This window comes from Neophocaena asiaeorientalis, unplaced genomic scaffold, assembly GCF_003031525.2.
Source record: "Neophocaena asiaeorientalis asiaeorientalis breed wild unplaced genomic scaffold, Neophocaena_asiaeorientalis_V1.1 scaffold14, whole genome shotgun sequence".
Lineage (NCBI taxonomy): Eukaryota > Metazoa > Chordata > Mammalia > Artiodactyla > Phocoenidae > Neophocaena > Neophocaena asiaeorientalis.
The window spans coordinates 12,354,180-12,379,109 of record NW_020175192.1 but is presented as its reverse complement, the minus strand read 5'-3'; the positions used below and the strand labels follow the sequence as shown (position 1 = coordinate 12,379,109).

At 34.8% G+C, this 24,930-nt stretch overlaps 1 protein-coding gene across 2 annotated transcripts in view; it reads left to right on the top strand.

The window, feature by feature from the left end:
- TNKS (tankyrase) overlaps nucleotides 1-24,930 on the top strand; it is a 171,953-nt gene that overhangs the window by 18,248 nt on the left and 128,775 nt on the right. For both annotated transcript variants that reach the window (XM_024765070.1, XM_024765071.1), the window contains exon 2: nucleotides 6,559-6,783. In XM_024765070.1, the coding sequence (XP_024620838.1) occupies nucleotides 6,559-6,783 (225 nt within the window). The remainder of the gene's footprint in view (nucleotides 1-6,558; nucleotides 6,784-24,930) is intronic.

The window sequence follows — 24,930 nt, the reverse complement described above, 5'->3', positions numbered from 1 at the left end:
TGCCACTTTTATTCAACATAACATTAGAAGTCCTAGCCAGAGCACTTAGACAAGAAAAAGAACTAGAAGTCATCCAAATTAAAAAGGAAGAAGTAAAATTGTCACAATTTGCAGATGGCATATTATATATAGAAAATCCTAAAGGCTCCATCAAAAAGCTTTAGAATAAGAAAATTCAATAAAGTTGCAGGGCATAAAATCAATACATAAAAATCTGTAGCCTTTCTTTGCACTAATAATGAACTATCAGAAAGAGAAATTAGGAAAACAATCCGATTTACAATTGTATCAAAAAGAATAAAATACCTAGGAATAAATTTGACCAGGGGGGGTGAAAGACCTGTATATTGAAAACTGTAAGACATTAATGAAAGAAACTGAAGAAAACAAATAAATGGAAAGGTATTCTGTGCTCATGGATTGAAAGAATTAAAGTTGTTAGAATGTCTATACTGTTCAAAGCAATATATAGATTCCATGCAACCCCTATAAGAATTCCAATGGTATTTTTCACAGAAATAGAACAAACAATTTTCAAATTTGTATGGAATCACGCAAAAGACTCCAAATAGCCAAAGCAGTCTTGAGAAAGAGGAACAAAGCTGAAGGCATCACATGCCCTGATTTCAAACTACATTACAAAGCTAAAATAATTAAAACAGTATGGTATTGGCATAAAAACAGACACATAGCTCAATGGACAGAATAGAGAGCCCAGAAATAAACCCATACATATATGGTCAATTAATTTATGACAGGAGCCAATAATATACAACGAGGAAAGGACAGTCTCTTCAATAAATGAGATTGGGAAAATTGGACAGCTACATGGAAAAGAATGAAACTGGACCATTGTCTTACACCATACACAAAAATTAACTCAAAATGGATTAAAGACCTGAATGTAAGACCTGAAACCATAAAACTCCTAGAAGAAAACATAGGTGGTAATCTCCTTGACATAAGTCTTGGTGATGATTTTTTGACTCTGACACCAAAAGCAAAAATAAACAAGTAGGACTACATCAAACTAAAAAGCCTCTTCATGGCAAAGGAAACCATCAACAAAATGAAAAGGCAAACTACTGAATGAAAGAAAATATTTGCAAATGATATTTCTGGTAAGAGGTTAATATCCAAAATATGTAAAGAACTCATGTTGAGGGGCTTCCCTGGTGGCGCAGTGGTTGAGAATACATCTGCCGATGCAGGGGACACGGGTTCGTGCCCCAGTCTGGGAAGATCCCACATGCCGCGGAGCGACTAGGCCCGTGAGCCATGGCCGCTGAGCCTGCACGTCTGGAGCCTGTGCTCCGCAATGGGAGAGGCCACGACAGTGAGAGGCCCGCGTACTGCAAAACACAACAAAACAAAACAAAAAACTCATGTTGAAAACAATGACGGAAGAATGTGTGTGCGTTTGTGGGTGAATTGAAATTGAGTAGTCAGTCAAAGTCTCTCCTAGTTGTTACCTTTTGGCTGAGAATTGGATGACAGAAGGAGCTAGGCATGTGAAGATCTGGGTACAAGGTCTTCAGGCAGAGCACACAGCAATTGCAGAGTCCTCTAGACTGAAATAAGTTTGTCATATCCAGGGAACAAAAATGGAAGACAGGGTTAGTAAAGCTCAATGAGATGGGAGAGGTGAGAGTGGCCAGCTCACATAGTGCCTTGTTATGTCATAAGGAGATTTTAGTAATATTCTATGTGTGTTATTGGAATCCATTGCAGGATTTTAAGTAGGGAAGTGACCTAATCTGATATGTGCCTTGAAAAGATCACTCTGTCTGCTCTGTTAAGCATGAATTGTCGGGCAGCAGCTGTGACAGTAGAGAGACAAACAGGTTATGTGCTGAAGTCTAGACAAGAGATTGTGGAACTTGAAACCAAGCTGGTGGCACCGGGGATCAGGCAGATTTGAGATGTGTGTTTGGAAGTACAGTTCACACATATCAGGACTGAGGGAAAGAATTCTTCAACAGTAAAATGAGGGTAATGGTATCTCTCACAGGGTGTTATCACAGGGGCCAATGTTTGTCAAGCATTTGGCATACTTCTTGACACACATAAGAGCTTACTAAATGTTAGATACTTAACCATTATTATTGTTATTTTTATTGTTGTCAAGAATAGGGCATGTACTTTAAGCAAAAAGAATTTTTCTGTAAAAGCTAAATTATACCTGTTGTACAACTCTCAGATTGGAAGTGTCATAGCACATACTGTTTTGTTGGTAAAAATCAGAGTATTACTCTGTCTTAATTTTTAACAACCTTTGGATCGGAGGCAGATGGTTCATTGGTTTTCCTTTTGTACTTCATAATACTGAACCATAAATAAATATATATATATATATATGTATGTATGTAGCAACATTCCTTTTAAAAGCTGTGACTTAACTTTTTTAAATGTGTGCTAGCTTGACGAGCTAGGACGCTGAAAATCTTGTCTGCAGTATGTCTGTAATGCTTTCACTTAGGGACTGTTTCTTTGAGTTAGTTATTGATACGTTACTTCAAATTCTATGTAGTTCTTTGAACTGACCCTAATTATTATTTTTACTTTGGTTCTTTAGACCCAAATAAACAAATCAATTATAGAGATAATTATGACTACAAACCTTGGTTATGAAACAAAGGCCTTATATAACCATCAGAGATAACGAATTCTCTTTATGTGTGAAAAATAATGCATATGCATTCAACATGGATAGAATGCCGAATGACCAATTATGATTTGTGCTTAACAGTACAGGTAGAGTATATGTTTTGATAAACTTTTTATGTGTGGTTTTCTAAATTACAGTACTTTAAATAGGGGACTTATTTGTTTCATAGATAACAAAACCTCTGATTTAATAATGTATTTTAATACAAAATCAAATTAGAAGAGTTTATGTCATAATTGCCATATAAAATGTATCTTTACTGGTTTTGACTGTTCACCTCCACCTTCTTTTATAAACTTATATGTGTACACCCACATATATTTTATACAAAATTATGTTTTTATATAATAATTAAGAAAACAGATAATCAAAAATAAAAATATTCCATACTTCTACTGCTTAGTGATTTAGTCTCTTTTTCTACCCATCTATGTATCAAATATATATATATATTTTCTCCTATATTTTGTTTTATATATTTTTAATCTAAAAGACTGATCTAAAAAAATATCTATGTTGTTGAATTTTTTGTAATATCCTGTTTTTTGTGTGTGTGTGTGTGTGTGTGTGTATGGTCTATACCTTTTTTGGTGATTTTTTTTCATTGTGGTAAAATATATGAATTTTAAAATGTTAAAATTTTGTTTATTTTAAGCAATTTAAAAATAAAATACCATTTTAGCCATTTTAAAGTATATGACTCAGTGACATTAAGTACATTCACAGCGTTCTAGCATCCTTTTAATACAGGATGGTATTATATCAAAAACCATCACTTCATCATTCACTTAACAGAGTCTTTATTGTTGGACATCTAATTTCCATGATTTTCTATAAATAATGTTATGATAAATATTATTTTTATTTGTTTAGTAGGCATTCAATTTATACTGTTTTAATACAATAATTTTAGACCCAGTATTACACATACAAGTAAGTCTAAAAGGAGGGGAAAATACATGTTACATTTGTACACCAACATTAATGTGCCTGCAAGTTCCTATCATAACACAAAATTCTAGTGAAACTGTTAAAAGTGGCATATCCTGGTGTATGACTTCTATCTACAATTATGTCTGGGACCAAATGCATTCACATTCCTCCACATGACTCCACAAGATCACTTCATAAGGATTCACAGGCCCCAACATAGCACCAAATGAAGAATTTCCTTGCCACCAAAGATTCAGGGAATGAGCATAGAACTCCAAAAACTACTCTGAAGATGACTCTCTTTATGTTTATTCTCACCATTTTCCAATTTGTTTAGATGTAGCTAAATATGGTCTACAAGTACCTACAAAAGAAGTTGGCCATAAAATTACTTATAATAACACAGCACAATTTAGTTCTCTGCAAAATAAGTTAATACAATACTATTTGTTCCCTCCCATAGATAACTTTGGATTTGTAATATTTAATTTCCTTCACTTCTATTTTAAAAGAAAGAAAAAACATACAATAGGGGTAGCCAAACTATTGCATGGAAGTATTTATCCCTTACTTTCTCTCCACTTTACAAAGCAAATTGTATGATTCTAACACTTAAAACAAAATAGACTTTAGGAATAATTTGTTCTAAACTACCTGTATAAGTTTCCTGTGGCTGCTGTATCAAATTACCACAAACTCTATGGCTTTAAAAGAAATTCTTTTCTCTCACAGTTCTGGAGGCTGTCAATCCAAAATCAGTATCACTGGGCCAAAATCTAGGTGTTGGCAGGTCTGTGCTCCCTACCAGGCTCTAGGAGAATCTGTTCCTTGAGTATTCCTGGTGGATGCCAGCATTCCTTAGCTTGTGGCCACATCACTCTAATATGTTATATAAATATTCTTGATGCAAAATATTTGTTCATATATGAATCATTTTTAAATGATAAAGTTTGAAAAGAGGTATTGTTGAGTCAGAGAGTATATTTGTTTAAGCCTATTCATGATAATGCTACATTTTTTCTAAAATGTCATACCAGTTTTTATTCACATTATCAGTATGTGAGCACAGTTCCATTTCACCACTTCCTTGCTGATACCAAGCATTTTTGTTTTGTTTTGTTTTGTTTTATATTTTAGATGTAAAAGTTTTAGTAAAAAGTAAACACACTCTTTGCTATTTTGCTTCAAAGTTATAACGTGTATTTTTTAAAGTACCAATTGATACGTTAAGAAGTATCTTATTTTATCTTTATTTATTAGTGAAGAAAGGAAATTAGTTCTCAAACACTGTTAATACACTGATGAGGGTGTGTTTGCACTCAGGCTTTACTCAGATCTATAAAGCAGGAAAATCACTAAATCTTCATGGGTAAAGAAAGCACCTATGGCCCAGTGGGAGAGTAGGTCTGTGACAGTAGAGGCAGGAGGCACATTGAAGTCAGAGAATTAAACAGAATGTAATATCTGTTAAGTTCGGCAGATAATAAAGAAACAGCAGGATGGTGATAGTTACATTAGCATGTACCCTATACTTTTGGTGTTCCAGTTACTAATATGAAATTGACTTCTTTTCACCCCAAATTTTCAACTTAATTTGAAGAATATTTTCTGTGGAAACCTAATTCTGATAAATATCTGTGGAAACATATCTTTTACTTTGAAGACTTTTTCTTAGAGCCTGCTTTCCTGGAATGAATGGATTTCTAAAGATAGTGTGGAGGACATAACGTTGAAAGAAACCTTTTTCGTTTTCCTTCTATTTTCCACATAGTTCTCATTTATTTAGTTTATATATGCATAAAATAAAGGAAGATAGGACCCTTATTGCTTTTCAGTTTTATTTAAGATGTCATTTTCTAACAGCATTGCATGGTAAGGAATAGCATGGAGGTAGTGATACCTAGCTAGTTAAGTTCTAGTTAAATTTAAAGTAGGAAAGAAAGGATCATAAATGACAGTATTAAGCTGTAAAGATAAAAATACTAATATTTTCAGTTTCCTTTTTTTTTAACCCATTGCAATGTAGCTTGTAACTTCATCACAGTACTATAATGACTTTAAAATTGTCAAAATAACTGTTCTTTTCCATTCTCCATTGATCTCACTAAATGCTCATCATGCTGGACTTTGCATAGTGTTGTTGCCCTTTGACTTCCATAATGGTGTGTTTTCTTGGTTTTCCTTACCTTTCTCAGTGCTTGCCTAGTCCTTACAGTGCTTTAGATTTTTTTCTAGCTCTTCTGACAACCCCCCACCATTTTTCTGTCTGAAAATTGTGATACTTTTCACCAGTGTTCTGGCTCTGTATTTCCAAATGCCTGCATTCTCACTTGTTTGTCATAAAATTTCCTCCAACTCAGTAAATCCAAGCTTGAATTGTTTCACCTAACTACCCATTCATTTAGTTTGGCTACCAGTCCCAAGATAGATGTTATGGCATTATCTTTATTTCTTCCTTTTCAAATATCTTGTAACCAAACTATCACCACATATTTCTGGTTTCCATATGTTCTTCTCCAGTTGCCCTAGTGTAATGTTGACTGTTGTGATTTGGCTTAGATTTGGTTGTCATTGGTATTTAAATAACCTTTATTAAAACGTAGAGATGGATTTTATACATACGATTTTGTCTTGTGAAGCATGAGGGGAAAGTGAATGCCTTGGACAGGAATCTTGCCTCATTCATTTTACATTTCTAGCACAGTTGCCCAGCACATAATAGATGTTGAAGAAATGTTTTTTGAAGGAACTGAGCAAATTAAGGGAAGAGCTTTCTTAGTTCTAAGTTCTGTGAGATGAGAGAATCCATTTGAATGGCAACTTTTTTTTTTTAACCTTTTTGCTATAGAACACAGTACTTCAGTTGTTCGTATTTGTTGATATTGTTAAAGGAATTCTAATGGTTCTTTTTACAAAATTGACTTACAGTATAAAATATTTTCCCTCTTCCGTTTTAGGTTTTGGAAGGAAGGATGTCGTAGAACACTTACTGCAGATGGGTGCTAATGTCCATGCTCGTGATGATGGCGGTCTCATCCCGCTTCATAATGCCTGTTCTTTTGGCCATGCTGAGGTTGTGAGTCTGTTACTGTGCCAAGGAGCTGATCCAAATGCCAGGGATAACTGGAACTATACCCCTCTGCATGAAGCTGCTATTAAAGGAAAGATCGATGTATGTATTGGTAAGTATTATTTGTTGATATCTAAATTGTACTATCAGCCTGACAGGTGTAACATTTTAAATGAAGGTTTACACAAGGAAGAAGGGTAACTTTTTCCTTGTTTTTTATTGCAGTGGAAATAGTGTTCCCAGAGAATAAATAAAGAAGGCTTTATTACTTATTCTTAGAAACAATTCTTTTCCACCAAGGGGAAGTAGAGAGATGGAAATCTAAAGTTGGTTAAGAACAAGTTTCGCAACATTAACTCTCCAAATGTGAGGCAAATGTCCACTGGTGTGGAACTAAATTTTGATGGATTACTGTTATCAAATTTAGTTAATTTACAGTCTCTTTAAAAGACTGCAAGTTTTCCATCCTAGCGTCAATGAGAACCATTATAAAGTACAAGTTCTAACTGAACTGGATGACATATTTGGAGGTTTTAGGTTGATTCAAGGAAAGTCATGTAGTACTAAGGCAAAACCTCTTTCTTTATGTTACTAAAATTGAACACCAGCTATTTTATTAGCACTGGAAAAGCTCTGAGTGGTTTGAATACAGTAGTTCAAGGCTTAATATTTTCAACATGTGCCATAGTCTAGAGAAAAAGCAATTTCAAACAAAATTGAAATTTTCAATGATTTTAAGTATTGTGATTATATGAAATTGTATTCAATCAGCATGTCTATTTTATATGTATCTAAGTATATATATTTTTAGATTTTGCTATATTTTATAAACTCTTTCATTTTGAATCTGAAACAAGCTTCTAGAGAACAAGCATAATTTCTCCTGAGTGTATCATCTCCTTGAAACTTAAGGTGGTGGATGTTCGTTTAGCCTGTGGCAGGTTGATTTACATAATTGTTGTCTTCCTGAATGGCATCCATTTGTTTAGTCAGATATTTTTATGATAAAACTCAAATACATATGTCATTTTTAAAGATACAGAGGCGGTGCCGTTATTAAGATTTTCTCCCTCTTCATAGCCATCTCTTCCAGCCTCAAATATATTTTTTAGTGTTCCTCAAATTATTGCATTGCCTGACAAAACTTCTTTATCCCATTCTCTCTCATTATCCTTTGTCACTTCATCCATTGATGTGACCTTTTGGACACCCTGTCCTTTTTGATCTTTGACATCTTCCATTTTCACTTGATTTACCCATTTCCTCCTATGTCTCTCACTAAAACAGCCATGTCCTAGACTAAGTCATTTCATAAAAGTAACCCAAAAAGCTTGAACTTACCACATATTCTCTGACCACTAAACATCTTAAGTTACTTGTGATAAGTTACTAAGTGATAACAGTTATTGAACTTGACATGTATTCTTACCTAATCTTCTAGACCTTCAACTTCCCTACTTTCATCCTTTCTTGCTTCACTTTGTCATATCCATTGGATTTTTCTGTCATTAGTTACAGAATTTTATACAGTTTTCACCTTCTTGGAATATTATCCCTTTTAGGCTTCAGTGTTCTATTTTCCTACCTGTACCTCTCTGAATTTTTCATTCTATCAGTGCTTTTAATACCTTATTGAAATTAATATTCCTCTCCTCCTCCTAAATCCACTTCCCAAAAGTATATAATGAAAATGCTCCTTTTATCTAAGTTCATTTATTGGTTTTTTGAGTGTCAGTTATAAATTGAGGTTCAGTTTCAGACAACCCATTTCCTACCATAAAAATACTAAAATTCATTCCATAACTAAAAATATAAATATATACTTCTATAAACATTAGAATATAAAACCAAACTCTTAATATAAAGCTATATTATAAATATTCCTTTTGGGTCATTTTCTTGCACAGGCAGAATTGAATGAGGCCTTTCTAATTCTGAGTGCAGTGATATTTGTATCTAAACTATATACTTTGTTTTCCTAAATCTCCCACAGGCAAGCATAGGCATTCTTTATTGACCAAAGAACTTTTAAGTAATTAAAATTAATTAAAATTTAATTTTTTAAAATATTTTTATTGATGATTGTGATTCTGATATTATAGATTCTCCTCTTGAAGTGATCAAACCATTTTTTTTTCCACTGAAAACTACTGATGTCTTACTTTATCCATTAAAAATTGCAAAGGAGCATGTCTTTGCTGATGTTGTGTGCTTTGGAGATGTAGATTTGTTTCATCCAGTTGTGGATTCAAAAGGCTTTACACGTCATAAGTTAGCACATCACACTTTATCTTCAGTTCCACTGATCATAGTAGAATTGGTCACCATTTTGTTGATGATGATCAATAAGATTGTGTGGGACTCATTATAAGGACATAAGTGTGTTTGATATTTGGGTGGGAGTTGAAGTTAAGCTTTTATGAGTTGACATTGGCTAGGGTGGTCTAGGAAACCAGGCTAGGATGGTCTAGGAAACCATCAATTGTATACTATAGAGTCTAAGGTCTAAATAATACAGAATATTCACAGAATTATAAAATATTTATTAAATTAAATAGAAAATACATTTCTCATCTATTTCTCATACAACTGAATCTATAAATCTTTGCATAATGGGTCAATAAAACTAAGAAAGCCTCCTGTATGTTGTCTTGGCTAGATTGTTGTGTTGCCCTTGCTAGATTGCTGTGTTTCCCAGTAAACCACAGATCTTAAAATATCATATTGCTTTATTATATTTAACTCTTTACATAATAAGAGGCATTTATTATATATTGTTTTTGTTTTTGTTTTTTTGCGGTACGCGGGCCTCTCACTGTTGTGGCCTCTCCCGTTGCGGAGCACAGGCTCCGGACGCGCAGGCTCAGCGGCCATGGCTCACGGGCCCAGCCGCTCCACGGCATGTGGGATCTTCCCGGACCGGGGCACGGACCCGTGTCCCCTGCATCGGCAGGCGGACTCTCAACCACTGCGCCACCAGGGAAGCCCTATTATGTATTTTTAACATTTATTTTGAAATATAGATTCATAGGAAGTTGCAAAAATAGTACAAGAAGATCCATGTATCTATCCTTCACCCAGTTTTTCCCAGTGGTTACATCTTATGGAATCATAATACAGTATCAGAAATAGGAAACTAGTGTTGGTACAGTGTGTATAGTTCTATGCCATTAATCACATGTTGAGATTCATGTAACTACTACTGCAGTCAAGATACAGAACATGTTATCAGACTCCCCCAAAGATCCCCCTCATTCTACTTATTTATAGCCTACTTTTATAATGACCTACCCCCCATCCCACATCCTTAACCCCTGGCAACCACTAATATGTTCTCATGTGTATAATTTTACCATTTTGAGAATTTTATATAAATAGAATCATACAGTATATAATTTTTTGAGATTGGCTTTTTTTTTTTTCACTTGACCTTCCAGATTTTTTTTTTAATTGCTGATTATTATGCCATGGTGTTGATGTACCATAGTTTAGCCATTCACCAATTGAAGAACATTTTGGTTGTTTCTACTTTTTGGTTATAACAAATAAAGCTCCTGTGAACATTTGTTTACAGGTTTTTATGTGGAGATGAGTTTTCTTTTCTCTAGATAAATGCTCTGCAGTGTGATTGCTGAGTAATACAGTAAGTATTTGTTTAGCTTTTTAAAGAAACTGTCATAGTATTTTCCAGTGTGTTACATGATTTTTCATTCCTAACAGCAATGTATGAGAGATCTAGTTTCTCTGCATCCTTGCCAGGATTTGGTATTGTCACTATCTTTTATTTTAGCTGTCCTAATAGCTCAACAGCGTTTTAATTTATACTTCCCTAATGACTAGTGATGTTTCACATGCTTATTGCCATCTATATCTCCTCTTTGGTAAAATGCCTCTTCATGTCTTTTGCCCTTTTTCTTGAAATGGAGTAGGATGTGTATTATCTGGGATGCTTTTAGTTGCAAATAACAGAATACCTCAACAATAATCGCTTAAACAATAAAATCTTATTGACTCACATGATAGAAAGTCTGCACGAGGTTTTAGGATTGACTCAGGAGTTTCAACAATCTAAATAGGCAAACATGTTAGCTTTTCCCTCTTGGTTTCAAGCACCAAGCATCATATTCTCACATCAACATCCAAAGCAGGAAAGGAGGAGGTAAAAAAAGGGCATTCTCTGCTTAAGATTTTTTTTTTAAGAAGAAAAATCTTTCCCAGAAAACTTCCTCTTAAGAGCCCATTTTTCAGAAGTAGGTTACGTGTTCACCCCCTGCAGTAACCACTGGCAAACAGGAATGAGATTATCAGAATTAGGACCAATCATGATTTATCCCCTACATCTGGGCACCTTGCTTCCCAAATAAAATTGGATTTTTTTAAGTAGTAAGAAAAGGAAATAAGTTTGAGTGGATGATTAATGATGTTTCCACAGAAGGATAAAACAAGTAAGATATAAGACTTATTAGTAACATGCCTAGGGGTGGGATTGCTGGGTGGAATGATAAGTGTGTGTTGAATTTTACAAGAAGCTGCATTTCCCTGATGGCTGAATGTGTTGAGCATATTTTTATGTACATATTGATCATTTATGTGTATTCTTTTGTGAGGTCTCTGTTCAGATCTTTTGACTTTTTTTCCTTATTATTCCCGAGTTTTGAGAATTCTTTTTTGTGTTACGGATATAGACCTGTGTTGGATTTATATATTGTGAATCCTTTCTCCCAGTCTTGCCTTTCATTTTCTTAATGGTGTCTTCAGGCAAGCAAAAGTTTTCAATGTTGGTTGAAGTCCAATTTGTCAGTTAAAAGAGAAAAAGTATTTGGTGTCTTCCCAGCACTGGAATAATAAGGTGAGGTATCTAATAGACAATTATTCTTAGGTTAAACACAGTTTATAGTGAAATAAGTTTATAGTTTTAATTATCAATACATTGCAGAAATTCAGGAAAGCAGGTTTTGGTTTAAGGGTCTCTGCTTGAAGTGCTTTATGATAACTTAGGATACACTTTTAAAAATTAAAATGAAAGAATTGGCTACCCCATAATGAAAAATTGAATGTATTATGTGGCTCATTTTTAAGATTTAAAAGTCAGGTGGATCTTGTTTAATTAGAAAATAATTATCCAAAATATGCATGGTTATTTCTGTGATAACATTGTTTGCCCCTACTATTTGGAAGTATATTTCTAGAATCTAGGGAAATAGGTTATTTTTAATAACTTGTTGCATGAAATCTTTCTGTGAAGGAAGACATTAATTTGTAATACTTAAACTTTTTTTTTTTGGTTTGTGCTATCCCTTGGCTCTTCTGAGATCAAAAGACACACACAGATGTTCTTTGAGCTGTTTCTTCATGTCACTGGCTTTGGTAATAGTTTTTCATATTCCGGCAATATTGAGACAGGAATTATAAGCAGTTTAAGTAGTTCAAAGACAGTCTTTATAGTTCTGGTGTAGTCTTAACCTCTAGTTCTCATTGGCATCTCGGAATAGAGTAGCTATCTGTCCACTCAATAGTATATTTCCTTTCCTTTTTTTTTTTTCCCTACAAAATGTGAGTTGGGAGCCAAATATAAACTTCGGAGCACAAGTTTTAAGGACCAGAGTACCGTTTACCATATTTTATTTTTTCCTACCTTTGTTATTTAGGGATCACATTTTCACATAGAGTCCTATTCAACCTGGGTCTATGAGTGAGGGAACTCCCCTGCCATCACTTTCCAACTTGTAGCAGAAGCAAGGAATGAACTTATTTTACTAATAAGCCTTTGAGATTATGGAGAACATTGTTACTGGCCGTAACCTAGACTACCCTGACTGACTACACTCTATTTATGAAATTGAATTCCTAAGTAAACAATAAAGAAATGGTTACGAAGAATGACTTGTTTGGTTGCCATCACAGGGAAAAATATCTTGGAGCTGATCCCCAAGTGAATCAGGGTCATAAACACAGTTCAAAATGCTTTCCTACTTAATAATTAGCATATACAAGTGGTATGTGCATAGTGATGAATTAAACTAAAATTGTTGTAATCAAAATATATTTGCTTTCCAATGCAGCTGTAGGGTCAAGTGACAGTCTCTTAAACTGAATCAGGTAAGGTGTCAATTTGAGCATGCTTCCAATCAGTGTCTTGTTATGTGCACCTTTGGTATTCTGCTGAGATTGTACTTGGTTCTTCTTGGCTGATCCTATTGTTAGTCTTCTGTGGTAAGGAACTAACAATAATTGTCTCATTTATTCTTGTATTCTTGTTGCCTATAGCTGGTATCTAATTGTATACTCAAGAAATGTGTGTGGAATAACAGAGCAATTCACAGGAAGATGGCTAGGTTCTCTCTGGCTTTTTTGCATTACTTTGTGTTAATGTGGAAAAGGAAGTTGAGTAATTTTCTACTCCTTTTGTTTTTTTTTTTTTTTTTTTGCGGTACGCGGGCCTCTCACTGTTGTGGCCTCTCCCGTTGCGGAGCACAGGCTCCGGACGCGCAGGCTCAGCGGCCATGGCTCACGGGTCCAGCCGTTTCGCGGCATGTGGGATCCTCCCGGACCAGGGCACGAACCCGCGTCCCCTGCATCGGCAGGCGGACTCTCAACCACTGCGCCACCAGGGAAGCCCTCTACTTCTTGATTAGGTGGTATTTTGAGATTCTTTTATTTTAAAGTTATGTGAATTTGCAGCATGTCAGATAATCCTATATTTATATACAAATATAAAACGTATAGTCAGATATAAATTATGTGTAGATAATCTACCATTTGTCAAATCGTCATTCTTCATTAAGGATGGGTTGTTGAATATTGGTTCTGAGCATGCATTGACTTCTGGTTATGGATTTTTTGTAAGGAATGGGCAGTCATACACTTTTTGTTGTTACTTGTAGATTAAACCCATGAGTTCTCCTGTCATGAACTGAAGAGTTGAGACAGGGAGGGAGAAGAAAGAAAAAGGTGATGTTGGTGCATTTACCAAAAATTGCTTTGGTTACATGATACATAATACAGTGTTTTCCCTTGAGGCAGCCCAAAGTACCTAACCAAACAATTTCACTAATATTTATAACCTATGCATGAAGCAGATGATTCAAATTACCTACCATTTTACTAGTGAAGAAAGCTGTTACTTTGCCACAGTCTGTAGAGCTGATATAAAGTTGTTATAATAAGAAATGTTTTCTTGACTAAGAACAGAAAGTTCTCTCTGCTTAGTGAGATTTATTTGAGTGTATTTTAAGAATAAAAAACTAATTTCATTCTTTAAATGTGCCAAACAAATCCTTCTTTATTCTTAGTTCAGCTTTTTAGGTCATCTAATATTTAACAAATTTAAAGTGGTAATTTTACCTTGCTTTAAAAACAAAAACAAAAACAAAATCTTAAGATAATCTATTTACTAAAGCTTAAACTGTTTTTATTATTATAACTCACTCCTAAAGTAGTATCTCTTTCATAATTTCCAGGCAACTCTATTTTATGTATCTTTTATCTAGAAAGATATATTTACTTTCCTTGTTCAAACTCTATTTTAAATTACCTTATCTACACACTCGTGTTTCTCTTTAGATCATATAAATCTTTCTCCTTTACTAAATTACCTGATCACTTCCATGAAAAGTCCTGGAACTTGGGAGTGGCATGGGATTGAGGGTGGGGGGAGAGAAGGGTGGGACTGCTTCTGGTACATTCTTGTCTTTTGTTATTTCAAATATAATACATTGAAGATTAACAGCTTTCTGGGTTTTGTCTTAACAGTAATATTAAAAGTAATAGATGTTCATTTAAAAAAAAGAAGCAAGTACACTGATAATAATTGTCACACCTCATTTTCTGTCCATTTAGATTTATGTAGCCAATAAATGAAAATCGGTTAAAATGTTAAAAATTTAATTCCTCAGTTGTACTAGCCACATTTCAAGTGCTTAATAACCATATCTGGCTATTGGTTATCTTATCAGAATGTGTAGATATTGAAATTGCCATCATTGTAGAAAGTTCTATTGGATAGGGCTGTTATAGTCAGTGTACCTGTGTCCATAGTCCTTTCTACATAAAAATGAGATCATTCCACGCATGCTGTTTTCTAATTTTTTCACTTTGTGTTATGACCATATTTCATTATCAGTGAATATTTTTGTCTAATCTCATTTTTTTTTTTTTTTTTTTTGCGGTACGTGGGCCTCTTACTGTTGTGGCCTCTCCCGTTGCGGAGCACAGGCTCTGGACGCGCAGGCTCAGTGGCCACGGCTCACGGGCCCAGTCGCTCCGCGGCATGTGGGATCTTCCTGGACCAGGGCACGAACCCATGTCCCCTGCATCGGCAGGCAGACTCTCAACCACTGCACCACCAGGGAAGCCCTCTAATCTCATTTTTAAAGGCAGTCAAGAATTATATAGAAATAACCACTTTTAAAATCATTCACCTATATTAGGCCATTTAAAATATTTCTGATTTTTCACTATTTTATAAACAGTACTATAGAGACTATCATTTTCATTAATTACATATGTAAACCCTGATTACTTTAGGATAAACTACTGGAAAGCTAGAGCTTCTTAATAAGAATCAAAGAAATGTAGCTGCTGGAGTACTCTATTAGGGCTCTTGATTTAGTCTGTCACATTATCTATCCATATGCCATCCATAAATGAGCTAGGTTAAGAAAAGTCATTTCCCACACCTTCCTTACTCTTTGTAAAAATTCATTGAAAATTCAGTGAAGTCTTGAGAATTTGTTTCACTTGCTTTTGTTTCATTATTCTCTCTCTTCCCTTTTCCTGACAGAATACTTCCCTTTGGCATTTTTTTTTTTCTTTTGCGGTACGCGGGCCTCTCACTGTTGTGGCCTCTCCTGTTACGGACCACAGGCTCCAGACCTGTCACAGGCTCTGGACGCACAGGCTCAGCGGCCATGGCTCATGGGCCCAGCTGCTCCGCAACACGTGGCATCTTCCCGGACTGGGGCATGAACCCATGTCCCCTGCATCGGCAGGTGGACTCTCAACCACTGCGCCACCAGGGAAGCCCTCCCTTTGGCATTTTTAACATTACTTTTCCATATAAAAACTGAATTGGGATCTTTTAAACAAGTCTCAATGTAGCATTTTCATAAAAAGTAAAAAAAAAAAAAAAATGGCAAAATTCCATACTTGTATCCTTAAAAAGGAGAAGAGCCAAAAATGATAGCAGTTTTTCCCTTCTGAAATAATCCCTGGTTAGAGTGTTTATGCATTTACCTGATATATTTGGGATTACTTTAGTAGGCATTCTGGTTAATGGTGTTAAATATATATTGATATATTTATATAGAGTTTGATATTTGTTCACTGTATTTTATTAAAATTCCCAGAATGAATGTCTTTATTCTCCTAAGCACTTAAGAAAATATCAAAGATGCTTAAATTAGGGGGAAAAAGGTCAAGTAACAAGAACAAAAGAACAACCAAAAAAACACCTCATACATTTTAAAAAGTGATGTAATGCTTTGCTTACTACTCAAGACTGTCTGTTAAATTAATTAATTATATGTTTGCACTTACTTTTAGATTAAACATGATTGTCCAAAACAGTCTATGGATTTCAGTGAGATGCGTGGCTTAAGTTTGGTGTTGTATGAAAGTGGTATTTGAGGCAAATGGCTCATGTAACCAGTGGGTTCTCTTTACATGGTTATCGTGTTATCTGAAACACATGTATATTAAAACTGTGTCCTTGCTTTTTACAGTTCCCTGGTAACTGAGATTTCAGAGGCAGGCCCAGATTGGAGATAAAGACTCATGGAGTCCTTCTCACTCCCCATTTTCAGCTGACCAAACTAGAAAGTTGTTACGTATAATAATTGCAGTTTCAGGCTTTAAAAAAATGTTATGTATTTTTGTTGCTTTAGTTCTTCAGTTATTTAAATCTGCTAATTCTCTTTTTTTAGATGGGGGTGGGTGTTAGACTTTTCATCTGTAAACAGAATCCAGGATTAAGAATGTAACCTTATTGTGAGTTGTTTCATATTCTGCCCTCAGGTATGACAGTACAAATAAGACATTAAGAAATCCCACAGTGTGTCCAAATATATGTTTATTTTGTGTCAAGCCTGAAAATTTCTATATTTGTTGTGGTACAAATAATCATGGTTACAGATAGAGGGCATGTATTTCATTTTGCCTTGGGGGGGCACAATTTTGAGCATTGATCTTTTGAAAGAATCTATTGTACTTGAGTATGAGGATGGTGGGAACAAGAGAAGGAAGTATTCTAGTGGGTCTCCTAAAATGGAACCCTGGCTGCCTTGGTGTTACTGCAGAGTCTGGTTGCCTGCTTTCCTACAGGGGGTTGTTGGATGGGGTTAGGAAGAGGACATTGGTCGCTGGAGGAAGGTATTTAGGACAGATACATAGATGTGCCCTTTAGAATTCACATGAAGGAAAGAAAGCTTGAGTTACAGTTCTGGTGTGATCTTGGCTTCTACTTGTGTAGAATTATAAGGTAGAAATTAAATGCTTGGCTTTAGAATTAAGTATGAATTCCCCTTTACCACAAAGAATTTAGTTGCTTTGAGCCTCAATTTCTCACTTATAAGGTGGGCATCAGACCTCCTGCATCAGGTTGTTATGGAAAGTTAAATGAAATAATAAAGCAGGTAGAGCCTCGGCAAGTGCTTGTTTCCTTCCACTCTCTTTTCCCTTGGGTGGCAGCATAAGGTGTTCTCAGAGATCATTTCTATATTCTGACACTCGGTAAAAACGTAATGACAGATATGTGGCTCTTTGTTGCCTTCAATGTGAATTAGTTTATGTCCTTTGTTTCATATTCATTGTTACTTTGTAAACTTGAATTATGATTTGATAAGACATGAAACTTTTTTTAAAATGGCAGTTTATGCCCTTTAACTTAGCAGAGACGTTGCAGGTAGGATAATGGAAAATTATCGTAACATAAACATTTTCCCCACAAATACTTCAATAGCAGGAGTATGAAGTTCTAGTGATTTGCTGTGACTAAGTAAAAAGCGTATGAAAGCTTGACAAATGCAAAGAGATGTGAACAATGATAATTTTTTAAAGGCAAATTAATTATGAGTAAATAGTTCTTCAAGTTGCTAGAGGGCATCATAATTGCTGTTTCTGAAAATTGCAGCCCTCTAGGAATGAGCGAAGGGAAAGAGCAAAGGAGGAACTCTGTTAAAAGAAAAAGGCATTCTTTTCCTCCTCACTGTGGGGGAAAGGAGCTCAGGTGGGATGTGAGAAACGTGATTGAATACTGTCATTAAGAATATCACTCATAGGATAATTTATCGAAAACAAGCTACATTAAAAAAATTATTTGAAAAAAAAAAAAATTATTTGATATATTTCCCAAAGAATGAAAACTTAACGGTTATGTTCTTTGCCTCCTTCAGGTTGAAAGTACAACAGTATATTGAGGTTCCAATCCTTTGAATTCTTAGAGACATAGGAAAATAATAGTTGTGATATTATTTCTTAAGAAACTAAAATTCAAAGCAGAATCAGAATATTATGGTACTGGCTCAACCCTGTGTTCCTTGTGAAAAATGTTTTCAAACATGTGACTTTAAACCTTGTATCACTAAAACTGTAGCACTAAAACTGAATTGGTCTTAATATTTTATAGTGGGGGAATTTGCCTGGAAATGCTAGTAAGTCCTTGAGGCCTTACTCGGCTCTTAACAATTTAGGTGTGGACTCAGAAAGGTGGGTGAAACTTCTCTCAGAGAGATTGGGAAGCACCTTTTGCATGTGGTTGCTGTCCCTAGAACTGTAAAAATTCTGTCATCCTGTTATAAACTTACGTGGTCAGACTATAATATCTACTTTGTTACTTATTAGTGTTTTATTTACATGACTCTAGTCAAGTATTAGAAAAAGTAATCTTCCCCTAAGTACAAGGAAGTATAAAACAATAATTGGGTACAAACGAATTCATTGTTCCTAGGGCTGTTACCAGTTTGCCTTTATTTTAATCCAACTGGTATTTTTTTAGCACTCTGTGCACGGGATTCTATTTTTGAAAGGCAGATGAAAAGGTCCTGATTGAAGGGATAGGGTGTTTATTGAGTCCCTATTGTGTGCTAAGAACCAAGCTAGGTTTATATATATTGTCTCAATTATGACCGCAATCCTTGGAGGAAGGTAGTGAAAGAGGAAATTGAAATTGACAGAGGTGAAGTCACTTGACTCAGGCCAGACAATTGCTAAGTAGAGAGCAGTATTCTCAAACCCAGGTTTGTCTGACTCCTAGACAGGGCTTTCTTTTAGATTTGATTCTCTAGGGTTTCCAGGTAGAAAGGAGATATGCTTTGTTATAATCATTCTTATATTTGTTCTACTGCCTGCTTTATCTTATAATAAATTGTGGTTTGTGTAAGCAGATAATGCTGATTTCCCAGATGTATTGGGGCCTGCCTTAACTCCTTATTGAAAAAAGGATATAATTGAATTGGATATAAGAATCTGCTATATACACATACAGAATAATCTATACCTAAGTTACTCCATATGTAACGGACCTTTTCAAAAATTCTTGGTCTTCTCTGTTTATAGGAAATCTTGATAATGGGAGCAAAATTTAATTGGAGGATTCTTTTATTATTATAACATTTCATGCCAAAGTTTGATCATAAAGAGCTAGTCTTATGTAAATTCAGTAAAATTTTATTTACTTGGATTAGCTTTTTTGAGTAATTAAATATTTTCTAATGTCTTTAAAAAAATTCTTACATGCACATGTGTACTATATGTTAGCCACTGTTCTAAGAGCTCCTCAAATACGTATTTGTTTTGTCCTCCTAATAACCCCATGAGTAGGTACTGTTATTATCTCCTGATTTACTGGTACGGAAATGGAAGTACAGAGAGGTGATGTCGCTTCCTGGGGTCCCAGAACTAGGAGGTGGAGGAACTGAGATTCTAACCCATTCAGTCTGGTTCCAGAGGACCAACTGTTAACTGTGGTGTTTTGCCATTAGTAAGTGCAGCAGACTTAGGAGAGAATTTGATTTTTTTGAACTTATTTTAGCTCAATGAACTATCTGCCTTTATGTGCCTCATTAGATGGAAACCCATTTGTAACTTTTTTCCATGTCCCTCACCAGGAAAAAATAAGAATACATTTTTTTCCTAAGTTCAAAGGCACATAAAGACAGATAGTTCCTTGAGGTAAAATTATGTATCACAAGTATGCTAGTCCCAGTTGTTGACAGAATTCTGAATTTTTGGTGACTTTTGTATGAAAGGCAAAGACTAAAAAAAGTATGGTTAAAAACCTGGACTTTTACACAATAGAAAATTACTTCTTGACTATTTTACTTTAGACTTATTTCTACAGTCTCAGCATTATCACAGATTCTAAATTAATGTATTTATTTTATATTGGAATTGTTTATTTAATGCTACACCATATTTAATGTTGTTTGCTTGATAAGAACTGCCCAATTTTTATTTCTCCATTGGTTACAAATTAATTACTTTAAAGAGCAGCTTTAAGAGAAGTATTGTTTTGGCAAACATACTTAAACAGCATGTGTAAAGATCATTTTTGTCTGAGGAGAAATATCTCTCTCATTATAAAAATAATATATATTTGTAATAAACATTAAAACACTGTAGAAATATGTAAAATAGAGACATTTTTGTAAAGATTCATTTACCATGTATAGCCATATCTACATAATACTTTAAATTTAAGATCTGTTATTGCTGTAGATGCCCATTGAGATCCGCCCATGTACTCTAGAACTAACGCCTCTTTCCCCATCACCATTGTTTTTATTGCCTCTTCCAGCTTCTCTGGCCAAGCTTTTGAAGTCCAGAACCAGATTTGAGGCAAGCTGGAGCAAATTCTCTTTAATGAGAGTTTGGAATTAAGGTTCAGATAGTACAAGTATATGTATTGTCTGTAGCCGAGGGTGATGGCAATAAAGCTGGGAGACAGGGATAGGCAGCAGCAGGATAAATTTGGGGACATGTTTCTGCCTTTGCTTTTGATGAGATGCCTCTATTCTTCAATAAATTTTCGTGTTGTTTAAGCCAGTTAAAGTAGTTTTTTCTCCCTTGTAATTTAAAAGAAAAAGCCCTCTAATTGATAAAGTCAGTACTCAAAGATATATTCATAAGTCACAGCATCATTTTTATTATTTACCTTTTACTATTATTTACTGTTTTTAAAAACATTTACTAGTTACTATTTTATTGATTTACTATTTGTTTATTTCCTATTATGTTATTAAACCACAGAAATCTTCCTTCAAATGAAATCTAATGCAGTAACCCAATATGTAAAAGTGTTGAGAGGGGAGAAGCATAGATCTTCATGTATTCCACCTCACAAAAGTTCGTGTGTGTGTGTGTGTGTGTGAGTGCGGGGAGTAGGTGTGGTTTTAGCCAGGAGCAGTTTTGCCCATTGAGGAGATATTTAGCAATATCTAGAGACATTTTTGGTTGTCACAGCAGGGCTGTTTACATCAATTGGGTAGAGGTCAGGGGTGCTGTTATCATCTTTCAATGCCCAGGGCTACTCCCTATTGTTGCAAGTTCACGTTGCAACCCAAGCCAAGGCCAAAGCCAGGGCCTGACTAATTTGACGAGAAACGATGCCACAAGTGCCAGCTCCTTGTGGTCCTTGTACTATACAGCAAAAAGGATGACACTGAGAGGAGAAGGGCTGAATGACTGCAGCACAAGTTGTGGGATCCTCTGTTGCTGAAGAGCCAATAGAAGGGGAGATGAAGAAAGCCCCCTACCCTACCTCATCAGAAGTGGGAAGTGATGAGGGAAGGTAGAGAGGTGAGTGGAAGATGGCCTCACAGTAGCTCCTTGCAAGTCTCTCATCTTTCATTTCCAGAGGTCACAAGGCATTTGCACCAAGACACAGATGAACTGTGATTCAAGTCTTTGCTTAGCATGTGAGGATACTTGCAGAGTCTCCAGGGCACCATGGTGGAGCCATCACCCTACACCTGCAGTAAATAATTATCTGGTCCAAAATGTCAGTAGTTCACTCTGCTCTAGAGTAGTGCTGTTTGGTAGATACATAATGCCAGACATGAATGTAATTAAAATTTTTCTAATAGCCACATTAAAAAGAAACAGGTGATATTAATTTAATAATATATTACTTAAAGCAGCATATACAAAATATTATTTCAACATATGAGTATAGAACATTATTATGCTAAGTGAAATAAGTCAGAGAAAGACAAATGCTGTATCACTTATATATGGAAATATAAAAAATACAACAAACTAGTGAATATATCAAAAAAAGAGGCAGACTCACAGATATAGAGAACGTAATAGTGATTACCAGTGGGGAGGTAGGGGAGGGGCAATATAGGGGTAGGGCAGTGGGAGGTGCAAACTGTTGGGTGTAAGATAGGCTCCAGGATGTATTGTACAACCTGGGGAATAGAGCCAATATTTTGTAATGACTGTAAATGGGAAATAACCTTTAAAAATGGTATATAACATTAAAAAGCATTATTAATGAAAAATTTTATATTTTTTTCAACTGGTTTCTGAAATCTAGTGTATATCTTCTACTTAAAGCACATCTCAATTCAAGCAAACTTTTCATCAGTAATACTTGATCTGTATTTAGATTTAATAAAATTTACAGTTGAAACAGTAGATTCACATATCTAAGGTGTTCAAAACATATTAAACATTTTCCAATAACTGAATCATGTACCAGTGTGTCATGTATCAACTTAATATTTAATTAAAATTAAATAATTAAAATAAAATATAATTAATAATTCAGATCATCAGTCTCACTAGCCACATTTCAAAGACTCAATACTTACATATGGATGGTGGCTACTATATTGGACAGTGTAGCTCTAGGCACTAGAAGATCACTTAATCATCTTAATTTATGGCTAACAGGCCAAGCTAAGACCACACAACCATTACTTCAGAACTTTTCTCCAGCTTGCTTGGATCTCTGTTCATTATATACCAGAATACCTGCTCTTAAATCTCCATTTCAGAAGAGCTTTATAAGTAGGGTCACATTAGGCTAGGCATTATATTATGAGGTTCTCAGAGGTTTTTCCAAAGGATATTAATTAAGATGAAAGAAGCCTACTTCACTCAGTGAATGTCACTACTCATTCAGTGAAAAGATACCACTGAGCATCAAAAAAATCAACATGAGTCTAGTTTATGTTGAGAGAAACTTACTGATTAGCCTGAGTATGTTGACAGGGAATAGAACTGATCATTCTTTCTGAGTCCCAAATTTAATTTGATATGTAGAACCAGTATTTATCTCCTATGAATGTTAGAATTTGAAGGATTTAAATAGTTTATTTGGGGGTGGAAAGTGCTGGTAAGAAGATGGATCTTAATAAAGGAAGAGAATTCTAAAAAATATAAAGAGGAAATAAAATATTTTTTTAAAAAAATTTTGCAGATGAAAATAAATATTAAATTTATATCAAAGAGTTTTCTTTGATTTGCCTAGTCAGACCTTATATATCTTGGTTCTAGAGTAGTGTTTGTAGGAATGTATTTAAAGCTATTAACATTTATTTTAAAGTAATTTTTAAGGTATAACATAATTTAATTGATGTTACCTAAATTAAATTTATCCCAGGAATAGGAATATGGTGTTTTTACACTTGTAAAAATATCATTTTTTGCAAATATACATGGAAACAGATTTATAGTTAAATCATTGCTTAACATCTGCTATATAGTATAACATACACTATAGTTAGGATAGGTTCACAAATTATTTACCTCTGACGTATTACTCTAAAACTTATTGCTTTGTTTTGAATTATCAACTACTTTTTATAGTAGTTCCTAATTTATATGTGTACTATTTTTTTCTGTATCATTGAGTTTATCCTGTTTGAGCTTCTTGAACTTATAAATTTGTGTCTCTTATTAGTTATGGGAAAATCTTAGGCATTATCTCTTCAAATATGTATGTGTTTCTTTTAAGACTGATTACAACATATTAGACCTTCTCACTCCATCCTTTGTCCATGATTATTTCTCCTTGCAGCATTCTTGGATCTGTTGACATGTTTTCCAGGACAATAAATTTCTCTTCAGGTTTATCTAATCTGCGAGTAAACCCCTCTGTTGAGCTTTTTAAAAATCAGCTTTATTGAATTACAACATAAAATTAGTTTGAGATAATGAAATAAAATGCATCCATTTTAAGTATATATATTGACAAGTTTTGACAAATGTATACGCCCATGTAACCACTACCACAATTTAACAGAGCAGTTTTATCACTCTAAAAAGTTCTTTGGTGTCCATTTGCAGTCAGTTTTCTCTTCCTCTCCACCATCCCCAGGGAACAATTGATCTGTTTTCTGTCACTGTAGATTAGTTTTCTGTTCTAGAAATATGTTCTTTGCTGTATGGCTCCTTTTGCTCAGCATGTTGTAGAGATTTCATCCCTCTAGTATGAGTCAATAGTTTATTTCTTTTTATTGCTTAGTAGTATTCTTTTGTATGGATATGCTACAATTTGCTTATCCTTTTACCTGTTGATGAATATTGAGATGTTTTTCGTTTTTTTGCTTTTCTAAATAAACATGAAATTTTCATGTGCAGGTGTTTTGTATGGACATATTTCTTTAACTCTTGGATAAATATCTAAAAGTAGGATGTTAGAACATACAGTAGTGTATATTTACCTTTATAATAATTGCCAAATTGATTTTCAGAGTAGTTACATACCACTCTACAGGCCCACCAGCAATGGATGAGAGTTCCAGTTTAGTACATGCTCATTAATATGGAATACCATTAATAATAAAAGATGGGTCATTGCCCATTTTATAAATTTGCATTTTCTTTTGAATAATGATATTGAGCATCTTTTCATATATTAGAAGTTTGTATATCTTTTGTCTTATGCATTGACGATTATAGCTAGCTAAAATTCGGTCTCTTAGTATTTTGCTCCAAAATTAAAAATTTTATTTGCTAAACTTGGTGCTTTGTGTGATTTAATTTTAGAAACTCAGTCAAATGAGTATTTCTATACTCTAATTAAAAGAGTAAGATGGGGCTTCCCTGGTGGCGCAGTGGTTGAGGGTTCGCCTGCTGATGCAGGGGACATGGGTTCATGCCCGGTCCGGGAGGATCCCACATGCCGCGGAGAGGCTGGGCCCCTGAGCCATGACCGCTGAGCCTGCGTGTCGGGAGCCTGTGCTCTGCAACGGGAGAGGCCACAACAGTGAGAGGCCCGCGTACTGCAAAAAAAAAAAAAAAAAAAAAACAA